Source organism: Drosophila santomea, chromosome 2R, assembly GCF_016746245.2.
Source record: "Drosophila santomea strain STO CAGO 1482 chromosome 2R, Prin_Dsan_1.1, whole genome shotgun sequence".
NCBI lineage: Eukaryota > Metazoa > Arthropoda > Insecta > Diptera > Drosophilidae > Drosophila > Drosophila santomea.
In genome coordinates this window covers 15691006-15700171 of record NC_053017.2, presented here as the reverse complement: position 1 = coordinate 15700171, position 9166 = coordinate 15691006, and the positions used below count along the sequence as shown (strand labels likewise).

At 49.1% G+C, this 9166-nt stretch overlaps 1 protein-coding gene across 1 annotated transcript; it reads right to left on the bottom strand.

The window, feature by feature from the left end:
• Nucleotides 1-649: 649 nt before the first annotated feature.
• LOC120446352 (A disintegrin and metalloproteinase with thrombospondin motifs 16) lies at nt 650-8848 on the bottom strand. Its single transcript, XM_039627278.1, has 10 exons — nt 7791-8848; nt 5059-5137; nt 4423-4551; nt 4058-4320; nt 3015-3865; nt 2832-2960; nt 2523-2772; nt 1663-2458; nt 921-1607; nt 650-856 (listed from the first exon to the last, which is right to left on the bottom strand). The coding sequence occupies exons 1-10, from the start codon at nt 7965-7967 to the stop codon at nt 780-782; spliced, it is 3438 nt and encodes a 1145-aa protein (XP_039483212.1). The 5' UTR covers nt 7968-8848; the 3' UTR covers nt 650-779.
• Nucleotides 8849-9166: the final 318 nt, after the last annotated feature.

Here is a 9166-nt window from a genome sequence, read left to right as displayed (position 1 = left end):
TGTCCCGAAGGATATGTCTTGACCCTGCTGTGGGCCATGGCAGCCACACAAGTCAGCTTTGCACTGAACACACACTTCGCTTTTCCGACGCTTTTCCAAGCGCCCTTTCGCGTTTCCTTTTTCCACTGTTTTCGGGGCTTTGTTTCCGATGCGATTCGTTTTTATTCGATTTACACGGCGCGCGCTTTCCTTGCAGACTGTGGCATATTCAGCGTTTCGTAGGTGTTTTATCTAATTTTTCCCTTCACGCACACCAGCGGAACTCGTGTTTGGTGTGTGAATGGTTGTGTGAATGTTTGGCTTATTGCTGCTGGTACCCTTTTTGGTATCGGTATCGAGTATTGGTAATTGCTGCCATCGTTTGCATGCGAACCTCAAAAAACTGAACCTACACAAATATTACCAATGGCAAAAATCGCTGGTGGGTGTTGGATTTTGGGTGGTGGTGGTGGAAAATACCTCAAGTGTAGACGATATTGAAAAGTGAAGGCGGCTACCCGCAAGCGAATTTTCGATTTCAATTTCCCCACCATTATCTGTTCATATTTTTTGCATTGCACTTTAATGGCCCCCTTGAGACTGCAATGCGCTCTAATTGCATTTTCACCAAGAGCCTCAGTATGAAGTTCAACCATTACTCAATAATAAATTCCTAAGTATTTCATATTCTATATTATATCAATGTGTTTTTTTCCAGGCAGTTTCCTTTGAGCAGCTCGGTACTTAAGCTAGCTTAGAACTTAATCGACTAAGGGATTGGTGGCCAGGAAGCTATTGGGCTATCGGCTTTTGCTACTCAGTTCGTCTGCGGAGACGTGAATGGGTTGTGTGAATTCGATGTTTTCAGCGGAGATATCTGTGAAGTACGCAAAATGGTTAAGTGACTCAAAAGTATCTACAACTGCGCAGTGCGCACTGACCGGTATGTGATTGTTGAATGAATATGTCCGTCAAGTTGAACAAGCCAAGTTTGGAGGGCAAACTCCTTTTCCGGCGCGTCCTCAGCTGACCCAAGCTGATGTGGGTCTTGACCAGCGGCAGATCATCGTCGCCGAATTCCAGGCACCTGCCATACACGCAATAGCGTTTGCCCACCGGCGAGCAGCGAGTGCCGGGCGGAAAGTGTCCATTGCGCCCATTGACCAGGTAGTACCTGTACTTGATGAACTCGTCCTGGCAGCCAACGCGGCAGCTGCGATCCGGCTCATCGATGCTGGCCGAGATCTGAGCACCATGGCCGGACAGACCGCGCACCTTCTGGCGATACCGGGCGCAGGTCTGTTCCGCGTACTCCGCCGCCGTCTGCAAGCGTTCGCAGGGCTGGATGCGGTACGAGCAGAGTTGGATGCTCTCCACGCCGGTCAGCCGGGAGGTTACCGCCTGCACGCCCTTCGAGTCCGTCATGCAGTTGGAGTGGCAGCCCGGCTGCGCCACCCACTCCGATTCCGAGGACGAGCTGCGATCCAGGGCGATCAGTGATGCGGAGGCAGGCGGCGGTGGTCGCGGCATCTCTGGCGGATATGGCTTGTGGTAGCTCCTCCTCTTGTACGGCGATGGTGGCGCATTGATGTGGTTGCCTTGGCCATAGGAGGGTCGTTTGGCCACCTCTGTGAAAGGAGAGATTACTTTAACCATTTGCTTATTTAGGGAAACAGTTCCTACCATTCTCGTAGTGATTCTTTGGCGGTTTACCCTCCTCACGCTCCGCATATCGCTGGCTGGTCGTCTGCTGACGGCTCTCCTGATCCGAGGAATCCCTCGTGGGACGCACTGATCTGGCCTCGCAGAAGCTGCTGTCCATCTTGAAGAAGTTCGAGGTGGCGTTGTCGCAGGAGAAGCGCTCACAGCGACCGGAAATGCAGTAGGTGATGTCCTCGGGATTGTGCTGCTTCGCCTTGCAGGTGGTGCCATCCGGAAATGTCCAGCGCCGGGACTTGGTGCCATTGGTCCTGGTGCGGCAGAAGATCTTGCACGATGCGTCCAGTGTGCTGGGCAGCTGCTGGCCCTCGCCGGTCAGTTCCGGATCCGACTTCCGCGCCTGCATGCACACTTGTGTGGCAAAGTCGCCGATTGTCTGGACGGGCACCTTGTGGCATTGCGGTGTGTTGCAGGTCACAAAACGACGATCCCTGCCAATGCAGCGCGACGGAAAGTTCAGGCAGCTCCTGTTGAAGGTGCGGAGACCCGTGCTGCCCTCCAGGAGGCGGCGTGACTGCCCATAGAGGCAGCCGGACTCGCAGGCACTCGGCTCGCTCCACTCGCCCCAATTCGCGGGCGATCCTGGCAGCTCATTACCCATCGCATTGTAGTCGTGCAGCAGCGGTGGTATCCGGTTCGGCTCATGTCTGACAATCTTCTCGTGGGTGGCCTCGGGCACGTTTTCCGGGGGCCAGGACTTCAGTGCCGAGTAGCTGCCCTGTTTGGCGGAACGAGCCTCACAGGTACCACCACGGCACCACTAAAGTTTAATATATGCTGTTACCTCAGAGAGATTGGTGTTCCGTGTATATCGAATGCCTTACCATGTTGGGACCGCATTCGGTGCCCTCAAGCGCCGGATGCGAAGTCCAGGGCAGTCCATCCTGGCGACAGTGTAGATCCCGGCAGATCTCGATCTTGCTCTGGCTGCTGGCCTGCATGAAGTTCTTGCCAAAGCGCAGCATGCACTGCTGGTTGGCATTGAAGCGTTCGCCAGGAAGGCGACCACCTGCCGTGTGATCCCAAGGACCCGCGAATGAGTCCCGATCGAAGAGGCACTCCGCCTGCGGATCCCTAGATAGATTGATATTATGAAAAACTATCTATGCATTTGCTACTACTACCCCACTTACATTAGGAAATCCTCAAGATAGGTGCGCGAGCACTTGGACCAGGTGACCTTGCCACTGCCCAGTTTGGGGGACATGATGTGCATGGTGGGATCGCAGCTAATCTCCTTGGCATCGTGCCGCATTCCCAAACTAAAAGAAAGTTCAATCAAATGAATGTCTCCAAAGGATGAGGTAATTACTGACTTGTGTCCAATTTCGTGGGCCACCACAAAGACGCTCTCGAAGTGCTTGGCCTCGTTGATGGTGCAGGAGTAGATGGAGGTGCACATGCCCTTCACCGTCGCCATGCCCACCACCTGGCTGTTGGCCTTGCCCTTCTCGTAGGTGACCAGGTCGAGACCGGTGAGCACAAGGGCGTGATCGTAGTGCAGGGGATCTGCGTCGGAGAAGGGATTCAGTTTCTCCTGCCACTTGCAGAAGCTATTCAGATAGTTTTCCACATCCCTGGAGCGATCCAGACCAGGTGGATCCCAGGACTTCCAGATCTCCAGGCGCTTCAGCACGAAATTGATGCGACGACCCAGAGTGGGATGATGGTACAGCAGCTGGACGCCATTGATCATGGCCAACAGGAAACTGACCACCTTGCTATCGGTGTTGGTGGGAAAGTTTCTCTGCATGTGGGCATAGAGATCTCTGTCCACAAAGATGGCCGTCTCAATGAAGAGCTCCTCCGGTATGTCCGACCAGCGGGATCGCGGTGGATTCCCAATGTAGCGACGTCTTCGCTGATGCGGATGCGAATGCTGATGAAGATGTGCGTGATGATGTCGTGGCTGGAAGCGCAATCTCAACGGCGATTGCAACTGAGACTGGGCCCGCAAGCGTCGCCGCGGTTCGTTGAACTCCTCCGCATCGGGCTCGAACTGCAGTTGGCTGTCTAACGGTGGCGCCACCGTTCGCCTTGACGACGCCTCACTGTAGCCGCCGCTCTTGTCCACCCGCGCTTGGTAGAGCACGTGCGTCCCGGTGCCGAAGCGCGAGGGAAGCGGATGGATCACCAGGTCACTGCCGTTCTGCTGGAACACGCCGCGCTGCGGGATCGAGGCGTGAAGCATTAATAAGCGGCGGGGATAAAGCAAACATATTTAGTGATCACCGAGTTGAAAAGTAGCATGGCCAAAATAAGTAACTAGAGCTATATTATAGTTTGCTTTAGAAAAACATACGATAGAGTATTGAGAATGAAAGCTACCATTGATTGACTTTCAAATGTGTTTGCTTACCACATTGCCGGGCTCGCAGAGATCGAGAGCAGCCGCTGGACTCCGGTAGAAGCATCTCTCCAGTCGCTTGAGCAGCTGCGGCGAGTGCTCCACGAACTGGGTGCCATTCTCGGTGCGGCGGATGAAGATGAAGGCATCGTCGATCAGCTGCGGCGACTGCTGCAGCTCCAACCGCGCCTCCACATCCCCCACAGCCTCTCCAGCCTCCACATCCTCTCCAGCCACCTGCCCCTTCTCCTCCGGCGGCAGTGCCCCATTCCCATCTGGCGAATGCATTTGAATTAATTAAACTGCTCGCATAATGACCGCAACTGGAGCAGCACGATTTGTGCTCTCTGGATTTCGATTCGGCTGTTTTCATTCACCTTGTGCCGGCAGGCTGCGCCGCTGACGTCTCTGGTGCGGATTGGCCCCATGCTGCTCCTCCTCATCTCCTTGTTGATTCAGCTCCTCTGGTCGTTGGTGTGCCAAGTGCACGAGTTTGAATTCGGGCGCTGCCAGGTAAACAAACCACATAAATGCCTGCCATGGATCAATGCCAACAACTGCGCCTAAATAGACCCCGCCCACCTTAACCCTCTCCCCACCAGCACTTTAACCCGTAACCCACTCCTCTGCAGCACCTTAACCCACTGTTAACTGTTCAAGTTTAGCGTTCATTGATTGCAGTTGTTGCTGTTTGGGCTCCTGGCCTAATGACATGTTGCAGTTAGTTATGGGTCATGGCTAAAATACTTGGCTCACTCAGAAAAACGAAACAAATTATAAGCTGTGATAAAGCAAAATTATAGGCAATAAATAATATAAGAACAATGTATTGACTTTCGAAAAAAGTTAAAAAAAAAAAAAGGAAAGTCGGTGGATTGATTTGCTACCAAGAACTATATTGGGTTTTTACTGTACACTGCCACCCGTTCTACTTATTCCATCTCAAGTCCATGGCACTATGTGGGTCAGAGTTAAGAATCTTTTCGATCCAGTGCCCCGGGGCCAACACTTACCCTCTTCCGGAGATCGTGATCCGAAGATCAGGGCCCGCTCGTGCTCCCTCAGATGGCCCACCAGGTTGTTCTCGTCCAGCTGCAGTGATGGCATAGGCGGCATTTGGCGGCATTGGTGGCATTGGTGGCATTGGTGGCATATGGTGGCATTTGGTGGAGTTGGTGGCATTTGGTGGCATTGGTGGAGTTGGTGGCATGGGAAAGAAGAGAAAGAGCAGCGAATGCGAATGAATGGGGTTTAATATGCAAAGCGGAAAGTGTAACATGGCCAGCAAAGCGTTAAACAGACCAAAGCAGATGCGAGCACCCACGGAGAAGGGTTTTCTCAAGTCCCCCCGCCACCCAAAAAAAAAAAACAGAAACAGAAACACAACCGAAAATACTTTCACTCCGCACAATGGAAAATTTGTACCTCGAAAAGAAAACCCCAATTAGACAGCTCAAACAGCTGTGTTGGGGTCACCAGCTCATCGGCTGGAAAGGTTAGTGCAGCACTAAAAATCTATGTCTTAAACTTGTATGTACTTATATGTATATATGTTTATATATATACCATTTAGCATAGATTCGGCGTGCATTTTGTGGTGCATGCGCCTGCTTTTCACGATTATTTAATTTAATTTGTTGTAACAGTTTTCGTTGGGCTTTATTTTATTTGGCTTTTGTGGAAAAGCGCGTTGCATCCGGCGAAGCGTGAAGAGCGTTTCGGCTGCGGCTCTTTGGATCGAAACTCCGCCTCCAGCGAGGAGAAGGTGTTACAAATTGCCATTGTGGCGAATGTTTATTATCAACATTGTAATGCTGCGCCAAAAGGGGGCGTGGCTGGTCGTTAGCCGCCCATGGGCATCAGCTTAGACAACTATGGTATTTTATGGGTATGTATTTAGACGAACCTTAAGAATCTTTGTTCTAACGTTTGGAATATCATACAACCATTGTATTTCCGGGTAGCCCAAATATTGCTTAAATATATGTCAAACTTATTAACTATTGTCAACTAAATGTTACCCTGTCTTAAACTGGAACAAAGGTATAGTGACAGTTAGCTATAGGTACCTTATCATGCCAAAACTATACCCTATTTCCAACTCCGGTCTTACCTAACTTTTTGAACATATTTCCGCTGAACTTTAGCAAAGGCAAACAATGTTCAATGAAATGGACACTAATTGGCTGCAAGGGCAACAGCACAGAAAGAGCAAATCAACATGAAAGAGTCGGCGATTGCCGGAAAAGCGCCAAACAAACAGCAACAAATATCAAGCGATGACAAAATCGGGGGAAAAGCGGAAAATGCAGGTACATATGCTCACTGTAATCGCTCGCCAAGCTGATTATGTGATGAAATTTTGCGTGACCCGTGGGCAGAATAGCAAAAACCAAAAAAACAAAAAAAGGAGTGAAGAGCGAAAAGCCAACGAGTACATGGAAAATAGGGGTAAAATGGCGAAAACTGGAAAACCAACACGTGGAAATTATTTCACAGAAAATTGTCTTCGGGCCAATTTGAGAGGCTGGAGTGCGAATGTTGAATGAATAAATGATACAAAAGAAAATGGGGGAAAATCACGTAATCAAGAGCGCAACGAAGCGAATGGATTCTAAAGTATGACTTCAGAGGGTCAATAACTTGGCCAAAATTGGCAGCCAGAACCGCCTGTCCGCCTGTCCGCCTGTCACTCGAACTCGTTTCAAGTGTGTGGAAAAATGCCTGGGAATCGTTCGCGATTTTGAGGCAGCTGCAATTGCCAGCTGGTGGCAAGATTGTTTGCAATTCCCTGTAATCGTGTGATGAGTTCCTAAAATACCAAAAGAGACGCTGCGACGCCAGAGCTCAAATTAAAGCCGTGAAGAGTCTGGGAAAAGTGAGGGAAATGCGGAAAACGAGTCATGTGCAGCACTTGTAATTCGACAAGCTGTCGCCTGGTGGGTTAGCAAGGGCTAATGTTTATTGGGCTAAAGCTCTCGAATTACCAAAACACATATCTCAACGCCCATTTCTGCAGAGGTCATTCAACGCCTTGTCTATGCGACTGTGTCGTATACTCATACTCATACTCATACTCATACTGATACTCCCCATTTTCCCCCTGGAACTCTGCGACCAATTTCTGCTTAGCTTTTCAAACTCAAGTTGAGTCAGACATTATGTTTTTGGCTTTTCGTTTTTTTTTTTTTGTGTCTTGCCGCGCACATGTTCTGTCTATATGGCGATTTTTTATGCTCTTTATTGGTCACTTGACGCATACGTAGATGGATGATCACCTGTGTTTGCAAATGGGTTAATCGTATGACATTCAAGAGCATTTACACTTGCAAAACATTGTGTAGGAATTTGGTGTATGTTTTTATAATGGTTAAGGGTAGTACTTGAGCTCATCTAGCTGTAAGATTTTTGCTAGATTTTTAATAGTGAATTAACTAGTTTTAATATCATTCAAGCAAATAGTTTCATGACTTTAATGTGTGCAGATACATTGCACTTCATTCGAATCTGAGGCCACTACAATAGTTTGATTGATATCCCGACTCACCTCGAGCGTAAACTTTTGGCATACATATGGTTTTCCCATGTAAGTCAAGTCTGAGCTCAAGGAAATAGCTAAATACCAGTACTTAAAGGCATTCCTTGTTGATAAGCTTCAAATAACAATGAGAGATCTTCTACGCTTGCAGTTTGCTGTGTGTCATCGGGTGACAATGAGCCAGCATTGATTGATATCGGGACTCACCTCAATGCCATCATGGTGCAAGCTCCTCTTGCGACGCAGCTCAATGCTGACGGATTTTGGATTGCTGGAGAAGGAGGAGGATGAGGAGGCGGTGGCCCCGATTAGCAGCCACAAGGTGGTCAAAACAATTAAAGCCAAACGACGCTGCCGATTAGATCCAATTGCTGCGACAGTCATAACGATGCGTTGATGATGACAGCTTTACTGGGACTCCACAGGTGGCTATTGTAATGCTCCGAGTGCACTAATCGCTCTTTGTTGTGGCAATAACCACGCGACGATTGTTGCATAAATTGCAAATATATTATTCCTCAGGCTGCGCACCGATTTCGGCTTTTTTGCGTCATAATTTCCACTGGTGGCGGAGTTACATTTTCCAGCGGCGAAAATCGAGGATGGAAAAACTCAGTGCCCGATTTCTCGAAGGGGGTTGAGGGGGGACGGTGAGCGATCGTGTGCGGGGCTGCAACTTTTACGGCAGTTAATTCAAATGTTTATGCACTAATTAATTGCCCAGGCATTGCATTACGAGTCATTTGTTGTGGGCCACTTTTTTAATTCGCACTCTATCTTATTTGGTTAGCTTCGTACTTCAGTTTGTTGCTTAAGTTCTTCCTTGTGGATCGACACTCGAGATAAGAGCAAATGGTGCTTGAAAAATGCTCTTCCACCGATCGTTCTGAATCGCCAATATATAATGCCAGTCTTTTGTTTTCACATTTAAACGCACTTGATTTTATTTAAACGCCAGCGCACAATTAAGCAGCCAGCAACAAACACACACGGCATATAGATCATCGTCTCTGGAGCATAACGATCTTCTGGTTTTATGTCCATAGCCGAATAGCCGAAAAGCACTTTATATGTATATTTTAGCTAAAAATCGGTAAATCACGCCGAAATCCGACCGCTTTGGGGTATTTTAAATGATTTACTGGAGGTCAATGCGCGTTGGTCGCATCGATCGAAGGACTTTTTTTGGGGAGTGGGGAGCGCAGGCGAAAGAGACGGCTGCAGAAGCGCAGAAAGAGACGGCGAGAGCGAGGCAACCACTCGCGACGGCGGCACTTTTGCGAATGAAATGTGAAAATCACGGAAAACTCGAGCTCGCGATCGTCGGCTGGCGCTCCATTCTCGTTCGGCATTTCGGCTGGAGTTCGCAAAAGCACTTTTGGAGCGCAAACAGACTCATAAATATATGCTAATGAGCCAGAGCGCCGGAAGAAGAGAAGAAGAATGCGCCGACCGTTAAGACGGAGCAAAGGGCCACAAAAACAAAAACAAGAGGAGAGTTTGGAGTACTTAGCAAAAAACAGAGGCAAAATTCTGAGGCGATGGCGATGGCGATTGTTTTGTGGTCAAGTGCTTGAAAATGA

Coding starts and splice junctions, on each gene's coding strand:
- LOC120446352 (XM_039627278.1), bottom strand. CDS start 7,967: ATGACTGTCGCAGCAATTGGATCTAATCGGCAGCGTCGTTTGGCTTTA. Junction 2,961..3,014: donor GCCCACGAAATTGGACACAA/GTCAGTAATTAC, acceptor ACTTTCTTTTAG/TTTGGGAATGCGGCACGATG. Junction 857..920: donor CATTCAACAATCACATACCG/GTCAGTGCGCAC, acceptor CGTACTTCACAG/ATATCTCCGCTGAAAACATC.